The sequence below is a fragment of the Nematolebias whitei genome, chromosome 13 (genome assembly GCF_014905685.2).
Source record: "Nematolebias whitei isolate Nwh7 chromosome 13, NemWhi1, whole genome shotgun sequence".
Taxonomy (NCBI): domain Eukaryota; kingdom Metazoa; phylum Chordata; class Actinopteri; order Cyprinodontiformes; family Rivulidae; genus Nematolebias; species Nematolebias whitei.
In genome coordinates this window covers 44363098-44381213 of record NC_056510.1, presented here as the reverse complement: position 1 = coordinate 44381213, position 18116 = coordinate 44363098, and the positions used below count along the sequence as shown (strand labels likewise).

Sequence of the window (18116 nt, the reverse complement as noted above, 5' to 3'; positions counted from 1 at the left end):
TGGGAGCTAATACTAGCTGCTGGGAGCTAATACTAGCTGCTGGGAGCCAATACTAGCTGCTGGGCGCCAATACTAGCTGCTGGGAGCCAATATTAGCTGCTGGGACCTAATATTAGCTGCTGGAAGCTAATACTAGCTGCTGGGACCTAATATTAGCTGCTGGAAGCTAATATTAGCTGCTGGGACCTAATATTAGCTGCTGGAAGCTAATACTAGCTGCTGGGACCTAATATTAGCTGCTGGAAGCTAATACTAGCTGCTGGGACCTAATATTAGCTGCTGGAAGCTAATACTAGCTGCTGGGAGCCAATACTAGCTGCTGGGAGCCAATATTAGCTGCTGGGAGCCAATATTAGCTGCTGGGACCTAATATTAGCTGCTGGGACCTAATATTAGCTGCTGGGAGCCAATATTAGCTGCTGGGAGCTAATATTAGCTGCTGGGACCTAATATTAACTGCTGGGAGCCAATATTAGCTGCTGGAAGCCAATACTAGCTGCTGGGAGCCAATATTAGCTGCTGGGAGCTAATATTAGCTGCTGGGACCTAATATTAACTGCTGGGACCTAATATTAGCTGCTGGGAGCCAATATTAGCTGCTGGAAGCCAATACTAGCTGCTGGGAGCCAATATTAGCTGCTGGGACCTAATATTAACTGCTGGGACCTAATACTAGCTGCTGGGAGCCAATACTAGCTGCTGGGAGCCAATATTAGCTGCTGGGAGCTAATATTAGCTGCTGGGACCTAATATTAACTGCTGGGACCTAATATTAGCTGCTGGAAGCTAATACTAGCTGCTGGGACCTAATATTAGCTGCTGGAAGCTAATACTAGCTGCTGGGAGCCAATACTAGCTGCTGGGAGCCAATACTAGCTGCTGGGAGTCAATATTAGCAGCTGGGAGCTAATACTAGCTGCTGGGAGCTAATACTAGCTGCTGGGCGCTAATACTAGCTGCTGGGAGCCAATATTAGCTGCTGGGAGCTAATATTAGCAGCTGGGAGCTAATATTAGCTGCTGGGAGTCAATATTAGCAGCTGGGAGCTAATATTGGGGGAGTGGTGGCGCAGAGGTTAGAGAGGTGGGCTTGTGATCCGAAGATCGCCGGTTCACGCCCCGGCCCCAACAACATCAAAATTGTGGGTGGGGTAGGTGAAACACCCACACTTGCCCCCACCCTCATTCGCCCCACTCTGAGCCCATGAGCAAGGCCCTTAACCCCACCATGTGCTCCCTAAAAAAAAAACAGGTCTCTCTTGCAAATGAGTTCTCGTGGCTCAATGAGACTAACCTGGATAAATAAAGGCTAAATGAAAAAAATATTAGCTGCTGGGAGGTAATATTAGCTGCTGGGAGGTAATATTAGCTGCTGGGAGCTAATACTAGCTGCTGGGAGCTAATATTAGCAGCTAATATTAGCTCCTTTTTTTTGGGAGGGGGGGTGATATGGTGTAGAGGCAGGGCAGCCGACTGGGGACCAGAAAGTTGCAAGTTCAGCTCCCATCCATTGCCACATGTCACGGTGTCTCTGAACAAGACACCCAATCCCTAATTGCTCCCCAGACGCTCACATAGCTGCCCACTGCTCCACCTGGGTGTGTCCCAGGTGTGATGATGCAGGGACTAACATCATCATGGTATGGGAACATACCATGATGACAATCTTCTTTTGGTTGTTCCCTCTTCAGAGGTGGTCACAGCAAGTCACCCTCCATCTCACTTTGTCCTCTCTCCAACAACCTCCATGTCCTTTCTAACCACATCGATGCATATTCTCTGTAGCTTTTGTTTTTAGCCAACATTAGCATCTGGGATGTAATACTTGCAGTGTAACCACTAAGTTCTTCTGTGCAGATGCCAGCATGCTGTGCATGGGTGCTACTGAACACGGAGAGTCTGAACAACTGTCCACACGGTGTTCAACACCCTGAAATAAGATTTTGTTTTCTCATCCATCACCTGAAAAACTACCATCTCTGTGATTCTCATAGTGTTGTACACAACACACATCAAACGGACTCTCCACTGGTGCGCTGCAGGGGGATCGACTTCTTGGAGAATGGCCGTGGGGTTTCTTTTGGGAGTAAAATGTCTTTGCAGAACATTTGATGCAGTTTTCTAAACCGACAGCTTGCGACTAAATTAAAAAAGAGTAGAAATAAAAGAATTTTAAAACATATTTTTGTAAACCAATCTTAAAAAGAAACCTTACGTGTTCTGTAAAATAAGTAGCATATGCGTTGAAAATGTCTCATTCTCCACAAGATTATCTACTTATAAAGTGAGCCTGTAGTTGAACTTCACTTGCTCCACAGACCTTGATGCTGCGGTGTCAGAAGTGAAGTCGTGCAGTTTCAGACCTGACTAGGTGACAGAAAGACGAGCATCTTACCCTCTGGCTGTGGCTGCGACTTGAAGCCAAACTCCATGGAAAAGTCGGGCCCCTCACAGAGCCTGTGGCACGCCAGAGGGAAGACGGGTTCTAGCAGAACCAGACGAGACTCAAAGTATGCTCGGATGGTGTCCTCAGCCACACTGGACAGCCTGAGATGTGGAAACGTGCACAGGATGATTTTACCATCAGTTGCCTCATGAATTATTCAAGCTCACATTTACAAGATGAATTTCTGTCCTCCAAATCATCTGTTCATACACCAAACTTGATCACAGACAAGAATAAAGGCTGTTCACCACTTACATGTTAATATGGTCCTTCACAAGGTCACAAACCAGAAGGTTGTTGCTGAAATTGGCGAAATACAAAGCAGTGTTCTTGTGTTTGGACAGGATGTTGCAGTCAGCTCCGTACTCCAGCAGGAGGCGCACGATGTCAGCGTTTCCTCGTTTGCACGCCTGAAGTCAAAGATGAACATTTACTGAGACAACCTAAAGCCACTCGGAACAAAAGGCCACAAGATGAATTGTTCCTAAATACGAGCTCAGCGTTTACACGCACCGCCCTGTTCATGTGCCGACTCAGGAAGAAAGGAGGAGCATTGCTCCCAGCACAGAAAAGAACATTTTCATCAGTTTCTCACTTTTAATGGACATCTTTATTTTAGGGCTGTCTCAATAGAAAATTAATTTATAATTGGGGGAAAATAAAATTCACTAACTGTACCAAGAATCAGAGCATCATTAAAATCAATCACTTGTATGTCGTGGTGAAGAAGTTGTCATAGAATAATTTAGTTGTTGGAACTTCAGAGGCGATCCCTGCAGCCTTCACTAACGTTCGCCACTAAAAAAACAGATTATTAAGAAACAACTGTGCAGTTTGTGTTCAACAAAGTTTTATTTTTAATTTTGGTACTGGGACATATGCATACAAATAATGAAACCTTATTCTGCCATACAAATAGCTGTAAATTTTCAATTTCATATAAAAAAACATTTGCAAACTCCAGTGGTCCCTCTACCATTATACAAGCGGGGCGCCCCATCCCGTCTACCGAACCCCACCCCCCACCCCCCAGCACTGACGTAACACGAAGCTAGCGGCTCCCAATGCAGGTGATGTCACTCCCCGATCTGTTACAGAAGCACGATCTGCAGTGAACTTCCGGGTCGCTGTTGTTTATGAATAAAAACGGTCTTAGTTTACTTATAAAGGTACGTGCTCCGTCTGCACAGATCTGCAGGAAGCTGATTTACACCACTCGTATTTCTGTTACAATCATTGGTTAAGATGCGACGCATCAGACCTGACCCCAGCCTGGGCTGAACAGAAAGACCCTGTAGATACAGAATTAATTATTTCCATGGTGAAACAGCGCCGCTCGGTGGTGAAGCTGCGTACATGTCAGTGATTTTAACGGAGTGGCGTAAATTAGCAACATATATAAATAATATAACACATTGTTCCGTTTCCAAATGAGGAAACGTAACGTCAGTCTGTCTGGTAGATGAAGCTGTTTGTTTATCTGATTAATGACCGTGATAGAGAACATGTGTGTTTTATTTAATTTAATTGGTACAAGCAGTGTTTAAATGTGATTTATAAATAAATCTAACACAAAGATAATAATTTAAGCCAGCCAGACAGCCAGTTGCAGGTGCCTGAGGACAATCCTGTCCTTCCACTGTCACGAGCCGCGTTTCCCGCTAGTTCCAAGATCTCATTGGCCAGGCACTCGAGCACAGCTGGCAAGGAGACAGGAATGCATATACAGCGCCTCCTTTTCAACTCATTTGAGATTTGGGGCCATAGTTGAGATATTATTTGAGCTTTTGAGATGTTAATCAGCTGCTGGTTGTAGAAAACTGTCTTGTTGCCATGGTTACGCATCATAACAAATGTCCAAAACTAAAAAAGTTTCAGTAAAAATCCCTCCAGCTGCACAGCATCTGATACCAGAGGAAACAATCATCCAAAAAATGTGATTTACATCCACACTTTTAATCCAGGTTACAATGTTCCACACTTTTAATCCAGGTTACAATAATCCACACTTTTAATCCAGGTTACAATGTTCCACACTTTTAATCCAGGTTACAATAATCCACACTTTTAATCCAGGTTACAATGTTCCACACTTTTAATCCAGGTTACGATAATCCACACTTTTAATCCAGGTTACAATAATCCACACTTTTAATCCAGGTTAGACTCTTCCCTCAAGGACACATTTTACAAAGTAGCTACATACTGTGCAGGTATAAAGATACATTTCTATATATTTTGTGTACATTTATTTTTTTAAGCTATTTGACTAACTTTTATTTTTTTATTATTCAATATTTTACTAACAGAATAGTTAAATAGCAACCTGTTTTTTGTGTGAATTACTATGTCAGTCAAATGTTCAATTTTGGAATAAAGGGGTGGAAATTAAAACGTTTTTTTTTTTTTTTGCAGATTCATCGAAAAAATAATCGGCTAATGAATCGATTATTGAAATAATCGTTAGTTGCAGCCCTAAACCATGCACTCTCTCACCTAAGGACAATTTAGAGTTACCAGTCAGACTAACATGCATGTTTTTGGTCTGTGGGAGGAAACCGGAGTACCAGGAGAAAACACACGCATGCACGGAGAGAACATGCAAACTCCACCCAGAAAGGCCCCTGGACCGGGGTTTGAACCAGAGTGACGACCTCGCTGAGAAGCAGCAGCTCTACCAACTGAGCCACCGTGCCACCAGTTTAATCCCAAATATTATTTAGAAAAATGAGAATCTAAAACGTTAATTGTTAATATTTTCAACAGAATTTGACCACAAATGACACCTAAAAGTAGTTTGTTATTTCATATTTGAGTCTCTTAATGAAACAACATTTTTTGTGTGAGTAGCTTGCAGTGGTGACCGCTAACAAAAGGAGCAGCCGAAAGGACAAAAAAAAAAAAAAATGGATACAAAACTTGTAAGACATAAAGTCTGTGAAAACGTTGTTTAAACTTTATTTGCATGTGGATCAAATCAAATTTAATGTAGGAAATTCTGAAAAAATAAAATAGGCTTCGGGCTGAATGGAGTGAGCAGCAAGTGGAGGCAGCTCCGTAAAGCTTCAAGGATGAAGGTATCCTGGGTCAACAAATATTGATATTTGGTCATTTATAAAGCAACCTGGAACAATATAAGCTATGAAAGGTAGTCGGAAATATACCCAAAAACTTTACAAGCCACAGAGACTGAGGAAGTCTCTCGGATGAGAGACGAAACGTTTCTACATTTTTTTGTTGTTTTGCTTTTTGTTTTTTTTTGAATGTCCAGAGGACCAGATTTAACTTTTTTAGATTTTTCTACCTGGATTATTGAGCAGCATCAGGATATTTACAAGCCACACCTGCTTCAGTTAGCACAGATCCAGCTAACGATGCTACAGCTAACAACTCAGTCGGCACAGCTCAAGCTAATAAAGCTCAGAAAAGCATAACTCTGCAAAACACCATCTCAGCTAACGACACTCCGGTGTGCACACAAGACGAAGGAGAAGGGGCAGAGGATGAAACCCCTGTTTCAGTGGGAATACTCCGTCAAGAACTGCGTGCGTACCGTGATGATGTAAGAAACGACATTAAAGCAGAGATAGAAACGTGCACAAAGACATCTCAGCGTTACGGGAGGAAGCTAAAGCAGACTTGCTCCAAAACGAACTTTCACTGAAAACAGAAACGCTGCATAGGATCCATACTGTAACAGCAGACACTCAGAAGGACCTGGAAAGATCCCTCTGTGAGGTTTCAGGTAAAACATCTGCCATGGAAACAGCACATGACTCCTTACAGATAATCTATAATAAACTGCACCAAGAATTCACGGCTCTGGAAAACAAAAGGCGCAGACATAGACTACGCGTGGTGGGAATCAACGAGGACACAGAGGCAGGAAACCCAAGTTGGTTCATCACAGAGTTTTATCAGAAGTTCTTAGCAAAGAAAACTTTGAGTCACCAGTTCTGATAGACCGAGGTCACAGAACCTTCACCCCCAAACCACGAGCAGGAGAACGCCCGAGCGCACTGATAGTTCCACTACATGATGTCACAGACTCTGCAGCTATCCAGGCCGCCTGTTCTAAAAAAGATCACCTGTACACATCTTCCCAGGTATGAATCCAGAGGTCAGCACACTGCGTGCACCTTCAACCTAGTAAAGAGCTTGCGGTCTGTACTACCAGCAAAGCTGATCATAACGGTGGACAACACCAAATACTCATTCACAGATCCACAGATGGACGAAAACTTTATCAAAACTCTGTCTCCGAGAACATGAGACAAAAAAAGAAAGTTTGGTTGTTTAGTAACAGATAATCATAAAATCATTTTTTTTTATACATTTCAATTCAATTCAATTCAAAAATACTTTATTAATCCCAGAGGGAAATTATTTGTTGTTGTAACTCGTTATCCTCGTTTCATTAAGAGATGTTATAGATACTGATGGCTGTAGGCAGGAAGGATCTCTTGTAAAGGTCCATCCCACAGTGGATCCTAAGAAACTGGCTGCAGATGCCGTCCGATCCGTCCACCCAGACTCTGCTGGCCTCTCTGTTCCCCCGGGCTGTAGGACCACCTGAATGCTGGGCTGAACTCCTCCCAGAGCGATGGCCACTCCTCCCAGCAGTCTGCCGAGCTCCTCGTCGCTGTGGACAGCCAACTGTAGGTGCCGAGAGACAATCCTGTCCTTCTGCTATCATGAGCCGTGTTTCCTCTTAGTTCCAGGATCTCAGTGGTCAGGCACTCGAGCACAGCTGGCAGGTAGATGAGAATGCGTCCACAAAACATCCTTTTACACTCGTTTGAGATTTGGGGCTGTAGTTGAGACATTATTTGAGCTTTTGAGATGTTAATCTGCTGCTGGTTGTAGAAAACTGCCTTGTTGCCATGGTTACGCATCATAACAAATGTCCAAAACTAAAAAAGTTTCAGTAAAAATCCTTCCAGCTGCACAGCATCTGATACCAGAGGAAACAATCATCCAAAAAATGTGATTTACATCCAGAAAAAGAGGAATTAAAGTTTCCAAAAGCAAAATCTCAGAATGAAAGTAACAGAGCTGCTCCGACATGCAGCCACCTGGAGCGGTGCAATTCAAGAACAATTAAGAATGAAGATTTAAGAATGTGCATAATGTGGCTCAGTATATTACTGTAATAGATCTGAATTTGTTTATTTTTACTCATTGAGACAGAAGCACAAGTGAATTTTAATTAACTCAGGAATATTTAACATAAACAGTAGGAGTTTAGTGGTTAATCAAGTGTCTTTAGTTTAATTTTACAAACCGGATTCCAAAAAAGTTGGGACACTAAACAAATTGTGAATAAAAACTGAATGCAACGATGTGGAGATGGCAAATGTCAATATTGGGGGAGTGGTGGCGCAGAGGTTAGAGAGGTGGGCTTGTGATCCGAAGATAGCCGGTTCACGCCCCGGCCCCGACAACATCAAAATTGTGGGTGGGGTAGGTGAAACACCCACACTTGCCCCCACCCTCATTCACCCCACTCTGGGCCCATGAGTAAGGCCCTTAACCCCCACCATGTGCTCCCTAAAACAGGTCTCTCTTGAAAATGAGTTCTCGTGGTTCAATGAGACTAACCTGGATAAATAAAGGCTAAATGAAAAAAATGAAAAATTTTATTCGTAATATAACATAGATGACAGATCAAAAGTTTAATCTGAGTAAATGTAACATTTTAAAGGAAAAATATGTTGATTCAAAATTTCACAGTGTCAACAAATCCCAAAAAAGTTGGGACAAGTAGCAATAAGTGGCTGGAAAAAGGAAATTGAGCATATAACGAACAGCTGGAAGACCAATTAACACTAATTAGGTCAATTGGCAACATGATTGTGTATAAAAAGAGCTTCTCAGAGTGTCAGTGTCTCTCAGAAGCCAAGATGGTAAGAGGATCACCAATTCCACCATTGTTGCGCAGAAAGATAGTGCAGCAATACCAGAATGGTGTTACCCAGCATAAAATAGCAAAGACTTTTAAGTTATCATCATCAACCGTGCATAACATCATCAAAAGATTCAGAGAATCTGGAGCAATCGCTGTGCGTAAGGGTCAAGGCCGTAAAACTCTACTGGATGCTCGTGATCTCCGGGACCTTAAACGTCACTGCACCTCAAACAGGAATGCCACTGTCAAGGAAATAACAGAATGTGCTCAGGAATACTTCCAGAAAGCATTGTCAGTGAACACAATCCACCGTGCCATCCGCCGTTGCCAGCTGAAACTCTACAGTGCAAAGAGGAAGCCATTTCTAAGCAAGCTCCACAAGCTCAGACGTTTGCACTGGGTCAGGGGTCATTTAAAATGGAGTGTGGCAAAATGGAAGACTGTTCTGTGGTCAGATGAGTCACGATTTGAAGTTCTTTATGGAACACTGGGACGCCATGTCATCCGGACCAGAGAGGACAAGGATAGCTCAAGTTGTTATCAACACTCTGTTCAGAAGCCTGCATCACTGATGGTATGGGGTTGCATGAGCGCTTGTGGCATGGGCAGCTTGCATGTCTGGAAAGGCACCATTAATGCAGAGAACTATGTTCAGGTTCTAGAACAACATATGCTCCCATCTAGACGTCATCTCTTTCAGGGAAGACCCTGCATTTTTCAACACGATAATGCCAGACCACATTCTGCAGCAATCACAACATCATGGCTACGTAGGAGAAGGATCCGGGTACTGAAATGGCCAGCCTGCAGTCCAGATCTTTCACCTATAGAGAACATTTGGTGCATCATAAAGAGGAAGGTGTGACAAAGAAGGCCCAAGATGATTGAACAGTTAGAGGCCTGTATTAGACATGAATGGGAGAGCATTCCTATTTCTAAACTTGAGAAACTGGTCTCCTCTGTCCCCAGACGTCTGTTGAGTGTTGTAAGAAGAAGGGAGGATGCCACACAGTGGTAAAAATGGACTTGTCCCAACTTTTTTGGGATTTGTTGACGCCATGAAATTTGGAAACAACAGATTTTTCCCTTAAAATGAAACATTCTCTCAGTTTAAACTTTTGATCTGTGATTTGTGTTCTATTCTGAATAAAATATTAGATGTTGGCACCTCCACATTATTGCATTCAGTTTTTATTCACAATTTGTTTAGTGTCCCAACTTTTTTGGAATCCGGTTTGTAGTTTAGTGATGTTTAAGTTTGTTCTTGTGTTCAGATTATGTTATTCAAGAGGATGACATCAAAAATTAAAACTGACTACCAAGTAATAATTAAATATGACCACTGATAAAACAAGGTTCATAAAATCAATTTCACATGATTTGATCAAATTTGTGACGGAACTGTAAAGGGTTTAACGAACCTACAAAACCTACATGTTTTAGAGCATTTGAAAAAATTAGATATAGACGTAGGTTTTCTACAAGAAACACTTGAAAAACCAGGAACATAACAGACAAGGCAATAACTGCAGTGTTTAAACTACCATTATACAAGCGGGGCGCCCCAACCCGTAACAGAACTGACCACCCCGCCTACCGAACCTAACTGTGTGCACCCCCCCCCACCTGTCGGCACCACTAGCGTAACGCAATACAGGCACGCTAGTTAAAAAGCTAAAGTCATCACTCACACTGCCTCTTCCCTCAAGATGAACCCCCGCCCCCTGAAAACTGCCAACAGCACGCAGCTCAGCTGTGTTTCTATACTGAACCCCCAACTCTTGCATTGGAGGACGACTGCTCTAACCACACAGCCACAGCCGCCCTGATGAAACACTGATGCTATCACATCATAGCCCTCTAACTTTACATTTAGCTCTTGGACAAAGTCAAACAGAGGTGGAGATTTGATAATATTATCAAATAAAGATGGAATAGAAGAAATTAAAGATCAGTTAAACATATATTTATCAACCAATGACACTCGGGACATTACAAAATCCACCCTCTGGGAGGCGTTCAAAGCTTATATTAGAGGTCAAATAATTTCATGGAAAAGCCTGAAAAACAAACAACAAAGAGCATTTTATTGAGCTAGTATTTCCCTTATTCATAAAAAATGATAAGGACCCCCTGGATCCAGCATCTGCTTGGCCTGTGAGCTTACTTAATGTAGATAATAAATTACTAGCAAAAGTCTTAGCTACACATCCGGAAACAGTCTTACAGACAATTATTTCTCAAGACCAAACAGGGTTTATCAAAAATAGACAGTTGTTTTGTAATATAAAAAGATTATTGAATATAATTCATACCGGGACAAAAATAAGCTGGATCCTGAAATTTTACTCTCCTTAGATGCAGAAAAAGCCTTTGACAGGGTTGAAGGGGATTTTCTCTTTACATCCATGTCAAAGTTTGGATTTGGATCACGATTTATATTGGTAAAATTTTTATATGCTCATCCTCAGGCTTCAGTGCAAACTAATACTGTAATCTATATTCAAGTTATTTCTCTCTTAGGCGATCCACTAGACAGGGCTGTCCACTCTCGCTGCTACTTTTTGCATTACCATCGAACCTCTGGCTCTGTTACGTGCAACTAAGGGTATACTGCGATAAAAAGAGGAAAGACAAAACACAAAATCTCTCTATACGCAGATGATCTCTTACTGTATATATCAAACTCTGTAAAATCTGTTTCAGTGATGATGGAAATCTTAAAAGAATTTGGGACTATATCAGGATACAAATCAAATTTATCAAAAAGTATATAATTTCCAATTAACACTAAACTAAAGCCCGAACGAATACCAATATGTTGATAAACTTCTCTCTTTCTATCTCAACTCAATTTAACTATCTAGGGATACATATTTCTCAGGAATATAACAGCCTTTTTAAACTTATTTTTTTAATCTATACGATCAAGCAAAACAGAATATAGATAAGTGGATGAACCTCCGAATTTCATTAGTAGGTCATATAAATATAACTAGGATGAATATTTTGCCTAAATTTCTGTTCTTGTTTCAATGTATTCCTATCTGGATAATGAAAACATTTTTCAATAAATTAGATTCTCTTATAACACACTTCATATGGAATAGAAAAACCCCAAGAATCAAGAAAATATTCTTGCAAAGATCATCTTGACTGGGAGGAATGGAATTACCCAGTTTCCAACGTTACTACTGGTCATGTAATATTTGCTCAATGTTAATATGGGGGTCCACTCAGTGGACTGAATGGATTGAGACGGAGAATGACAGCTGTTATCCTTCCTCTTTAAAAGACTTATTGTATTCAGCTCTCCCCGCTTTAAAACAAAAGATTGAAAATACAGTAGTCTCTCATACTGTTAAAATCTGGCTCCAAATACAAAAACATTATGGATGGACAAACATCAGTTTTTAGTCCATTGATAAATAATCATACATTCCCTCCATCAATCATAAACACAACATTTCATCATTAAAATCATAAGGGGATTCAATGTAGTAAAGATCTATTTATTGAAAATGTTTTCCCACATTTCAGCAATTACAGAACAAATTCAATTCACATAATAAAGATTTATTTAAATTCCTACAGATCCGAAGTTACATAAAAAGCTTGTTTCCGTCATTGCCCGGTGGACCCCCAGACTCCATACTGAACTTTGCTCCATGTGATAAAGGTTTGATAACAAGGATTCATGATTTAGTAAGTAAGTAAGTAAAGCTCATTTATAAAGCACTTATCACAGACATAAAATCACAAAGCGCTGTACAGTAAAAATCAACGCTAAAATATACAAAGAATAAAACAAGCCTAAGAACTACAAGAAGCACAGTAAAATCATGACATAAAAGCCTGGGAGAATAAGTGTTTTCAGTTGCTTTTTAAAAACCTCAACAGAGTCAGCAGAATTAAGCTGCAGGTCAAACTGTTCCACAGCCTGGGGGCCACTGACTGAAAGGCCCCGTCCCCTTTAGTTTTCAGCTGCGTACGTGGAACAACCAAGAGGTTCTGTGACTGGGAGCGAAGGCCACGAGCAGCAGAGTATTTGGTTAGAAGCTGACAAAGATACACAGGAGCCTGGCCATTTAAAGCTCTGTACGTCAGCACAAGAACTTTACAACGGATTCTAAACTCAACTGGGAGCCAGTGTAGTGAATATAGAACCAGAGTGATGTGACAGTATTTGCTGGATTTGGTGAGAAGTCTGGCAGCTGCGTTCTGTATCACTTGTAGACGTGAAACAGAAGACTTGTCCAGGCAGGTAAAAAGGGCATCACAGTAGTCCAGACGCGATGACACAAAAGTGTGAATACCCTGATGCATGCTCAATAATCCAGGTAGAAAAATCCAAAAAAGTTCAATCTGGTCCTCTGGACATTAAAAAAACAAAAAACAAAACAACAAAAAAATGTAGAAACGTTTCGTCTCTCATCCGAGAGACTTCCTCAGTCTGAGGAGCTGTTTTCAGCTCAGTCTCTTAAATAGCACCTTCTCAGAGTGGATCAACCAGTTTTGCTGCTGACAACCAGAACCAGCTGATCACATGCTCAAGAAGGACCATCAGCCTAACAATGGATCATTAGCACCTGATGGCTGTTTACTGTTCACAGAGGGCTGAGTGATACTAGCAATCACAGCATTATAAGAGGGGGACAGTTGAACCCGGAGGCTCCACCCCTGTTTAATGATGGACGATTTCTTTTCACAAAGATGGCCTCCTTTACTCCTCTCTCAAACCATCGTTCCTCTCTGTCCAGGATGTGAACATCTTCATCCCTGAAGGAGTGACCGCTGGCCTGGAGATGGGTGTAGATGAGCGTCTACACTCAATTCCAGGCCAGAGGTCACCGTGTGAATAATTTTCTCTAGATCAATTCTGGAGACCACAGGTCGTATTTTAGAAATGTTTTTTAAATGAAAGAAACAAGAACGGGAAATATCTCTAATGTGAGACTCAAAGCCTAATGATGAGTCAACTGTGACTCCTAGGTTTTTATTTACTTTTGATTTTGCTACTGGGCAGAAAGAGGCAATTTTCTGATTGATTTTTGGGTGAAGATGACTGGGAGCTGTAATCAAAGTCTCTGTCTTACTGGTGTTTAAAACCAGGAAGTTACTGGCGAGCCAGTCACTGATACAGGACAAACATTGGACAAGGATGGCCAATTCATCCAGCTGGTGTGGTTTAAATGAAAAATACAACTGAATGTCATCAGCATAAATGTGATAAGAAATATCAGAAAAGGATTGAATAATGCTGGCAAGTGGGATAATATAAAAGGAAAACAAAAGTGGACCCAGAACTGAGCCTTGTGGCACCCCACAACTTAAGGGGGCATAATCAGAGGAGAACCTGTCCGTCTTGATGCAGAAAGTTCTGTGAGATAGGTATGATGTGAGCCAGTCCAAAGCTGAGCCAGAAATACCAGCCACAACCTTCAGTCTGTTTAATAAGGTTGTGTGGTCGACAGTATCAAAGGCAGCACTAAGATCTAACAGGACCAGCACAGAGCATTTTCCTTCATCAGCAGCCATTAACAGATCGTTGTAGACTTTTACCAGAGCAGTTTCAGTGGAATGGTGTTTTAGAAAACCAGAGTGAAAGGGATCAGAGATCTGTAACTGACAGAACCAGGATCTGAGTTGGGTTTCTACAACTTTTTCAAGTAATTTACTGAGAAAAGGCAGTTTAGAGACGGATGGAAGTTGGAAAGGGAGCCAGAGTCAAGGTTAGGCTTCTTTAAGAAAGTGGTCACTTTTGTTGTTTTAAAATACGATGGGACGAACCCTTTGTTCAGGGAGTTGTTAATTATCATCAACACTGTTGGACCAGTACAGGCTAGAGTCTGAACAAGCAAAGAGGGAGGTAATATTTCCAGTGAACAAGTAGAAAGTTTCATTTTGGCAATTAATGATGTCAGGTCATTTAAAGTCATTGGAACAAAAGAAGAAAATGACTCAGAACACTGAGGCTCATCTTGAAAAATAGAGGAGCTTGGAGATATTTACTAACACAAGATGACTCAGGACCGTAGTGATTATTACAATCAATGGTCTAAAGCCCAAGGATCTATTCATTCTACTTGTGTATGTATCAGACATGGACTTTTGCAGTTCAAGGTTCTACATAGATTGCATTTATCTAAACTGAAAATGTTAAAGATGTTTCGTCTGTTGATCCTTCTTGTGATACATGTACACGAGGACCGGCCTCATTAGCACATAAGTTACATTACATTACATAACATTACATCAGTTAGCTGAATTAGTAAACTGTGTTTCCCATATTAAGGCGTGGTTAGATAACAACTGCCTTCAGTTCAATTCTAACAAGACGGAAACCCTGATCATTGCCCCTGAACAGAAAGTTCCTTGGATCAAACAACACCTCGGTTCTCTGGGCTCTTCTTCTCAGCCGAACCTCAGAAATCTCGGTGTTCTGTTCGACCAGTCCATGTCTTTGGACAAACATTCAAAGCTCCTGGTAAAAAACTGCTTTTATCATCTGAGAAACATTTCTAAACTGAGGGCAATGTTATCCAGATCTGACCTGGAGATGATTATTCATGCTTTTATTTCTTCTCGTTTAGATTATTGCAATTCCCTTTTTACTTGTTTTAACAAAACTGCCGTCGTTCGTCTCCAGTTGGTCCAGAACTCTGCTGCGAGGCTTTTAACAGGAACTAACAGAAGGGCTCACATTACAACAGTTTTATCTTCTCTTCATTGGCTGCCTGTTGAATTTAGAATTAATTTTAAAACCTTAGTTTTGACTTTTAGAGCTTTAAATGGACAGGCCCCCCAGTACATCACTGAAATGTTGTTTCCTTATTCTCCAGCCCGCTCCCTTCGGTCTTCAGCGCTGAACCTTCTTAAGGTTCCTAAGACCCGGTTTAAAACTCAGGGTGACCTGTCCTTTCAGGCCGTAGCCCCCCGCCTGTGGAATGCCCTGCCCCTGTCTCTCCGTGTGAACGACTCTGTTGATTCTTTGAAAACGCAGCTTAAGACATTTTTATTTCGACAAGCTTTTAGTTAAATGTTTTACTGTTTTTACTGTTTTTATTAATGAGTTGTTATTATTTTTATTTTATTTTAAGCCTTTATTTCTTTATTGTTGTACAGCACTTTGTGATTGTATCTATGATAAGTGCTATATAAATAAAGTTTACTTACTTACTTACTTACTTACACATACACTGCCGGGTCAAAAAGGTCTCCACCTGGATTTAACTCTTCAAACAGGTCCGAGCCTCCTGTTGGACTTGTTACTGCACGGACGATTACGTTTCAGCTGCAACAAGTTCTTTACCTCCAACTGGTTCAATGAGTTGCTTCTCATTTCTTCAACAACATGATGAAAGACTCATGGTGGTTGTGGAAAAGATGTCGGTCTGTTTGAGAAGGGTCAAATCATTGGCATCAAGCAGAGGAAACATCTCAGGAGATTGTAGAAACTAAAACTGGGTTAAGAACTGTCCAACACATTATTAAAAACTGGAAGGACAGTGGGACCCATCGTCTTCCAGGAAGAAATGTGGTTGGAAAAAACTCCTGAATGATCGTGATCGGTGATCATTTAAACGTTTGGTGAAATCCAATGGAAGAAAAACACAGCAGCACTCAGGGCTGTGGTTCATAGAGACAGTAAGAACATTTCCACACACACAATGTGAAGGAACTCAACTGGGACTGAACAGCTGTGGAGCCTTAAGAAAACCATTAACCAGTGAGGCTAACTGGGAAAAAAAGGCTTTAATTTGCTAGGGAGCATAAAGATTGGACTGTGGAGCAATGGAAGAAGGTCATGTGGTCTGATGAGTCCAGACTGACCCTGTTCCAGAATGATGGAGCATCAGGGTCAGAAGAGAGGCAGGAGAAGTGATGCACCATCATGACCAGTGTCTCTTCATCAGTGAAAGATGTTGGTGAAACATTAATTCAACACTGGATGAAACAGATCTTGTGACGTTGAAGAAGTTTATAGAAACAAAGACACAGTTACACATGACGTGATCAAAGATAAACGTGCTCCAACCAAATATTAGTGTGTGATCTTTTTTTTGGCCAGCAGTGTATGTTTTGGAACTGTCCTAAAATTGCAACATATTAAAACAATTTTTCAAACTCTTTCCAAAATTTTGAAAAAAAAAAAAAAAAAAAAAAAAAAATCAAACAAACAAAAAAACCCCCAGCTCAAGCCAGAGCCAGTTTTAGCTCTGGTGTGGGGTAGGGCTTTAACAGACTACTCGAGTAATCTACACATCGATTCCTAGGACACCTATCGAGGTTTTTAATTTCACGTCGAGTATTCGCGGTGACGTCATTACGCCGCAGTTACGTCATTGCGTCACGTCATTGCGTCACGTGTCATGTGATCCGCACCGGCGCAAGTTACAAAATGGATTCCTCCAAGCTGACGGATGGAGCAGAGCAGGCCCAGTCTTGACAAACAGGTGGAAATGCATCAATAGTCTGGAAATATTTCACTAAAGATGAATCTTCTAGTTCATCTCCCGTAAGGAAACAGAAAATGAAACAACTTCCTGACTGGAGCTCGTTGCGAACCGGTGATACACCATATTTTGTGACCGTAGGGGGCGGTGTTGCACTGTTGCAGGTCACAGAGTATGGTGTAACACCGGGTCCAATCCACCGAACCAGCTTCCTTCTGACATTGTTTCACAAACAAAAAGCAAAAAATATTAATCTCTAAACCTATTTAAAAAATCTATAAACATATTAATCTTTAAAACTAAACTTAATGCGCACCACAGCTGGCGGTGGTGCGGGGTGGGACCACCACTGTTTTAGTTTCGTTTTTGACGTGCTGTACATTTCTTCACGTTTGCAGCTTAATAATAATAATAATAACTAATAGTTTAGTTTTTCCTGTGACTTATTTGCAGTATGATAAATGGTAGGAGCATAATATACTCTCCCAATGTTTTGTTGGTCTTTTTTTGTTGAAAATAATGACATTTTTTACAGTTTTATTTATTTATTTATTTTTGTATCTTTAGATCCTATGATGTCATCAAGTACTCGAGTTCTACTCGAGTTTTATTATGTTAATGTCGAGTTTAAAAATTATGTAGTCGTTCAACCCCTAGTGTGGGGCCAGAGCCAGTTTTAGCTCTGGTGTGGGGCCAGAGCCAGTTTTAGCTCTGGTGTGGGGCCAGTCGATGTCAGGCTCCCAGACCAGAATGATCAGTTTTGTAACCTTGATAACGGTACCATACCATACCATACCAACTTTATTTATAAAGCACCTTAAAACAACCATAGCTGACACAAAGTGCTGTACATTAAAACACAACATAATAAAAGTGAAAATAAAAAACAGTTTAAAAACAGAAAACATACAATTTAAAACTAGATCCTGCTGGTGTTAAAAACATACATTTTAAAAGCATACAAAATTTAAAAACTAGATCCCGCTGGTGTTAAAAGCCAAGTAGAATAAATGAGTTTTAAGACGAACTTTAAAAATGGACAGTGAAGGGGACTCTCTGACCTGCAAAGGCAAGTCGTTCCATAACTTAGGGCCCATGACAGAGAAAGCCCTGTCCCCTCTGAGCTTCCTTCTTGTTCTTGGTACCTCCAAGAGCAGCTGATCTGCTGACCTGAGAGACCGATAGGGTATGTAGGGATGAAGAAGCTCAGAGAGGTAAGCCGGGGCAAGATTATGCAGTGATTTAAAAACAAACATGAGAATTTTAAAATGAATCCTAAAATATACAGGCAGCCAGTGAAGTGAAGC

At 41.1% G+C, this 18116-nt stretch overlaps 1 protein-coding gene across 1 annotated transcript in view; it reads right to left on the bottom strand.

Moving 5' to 3' along the window:
* The window catches only part of mphosph8 (M-phase phosphoprotein 8), a 133239-nt gene that overhangs the window by 12112 nt on the left and 103011 nt on the right, over positions 1–18116 (bottom strand). Inside the window, exons 10-11 of the mRNA XM_037687109.1 lie at positions 2701–2855; positions 2395–2546 (exon numbers count right to left, since the gene is read on the bottom strand). Coding sequence (XP_037543037.1) covers positions 2395–2546; positions 2701–2855 — 307 coding nt within the window. The remainder of the gene's footprint in view (positions 1–2394; positions 2547–2700; positions 2856–18116) is intronic.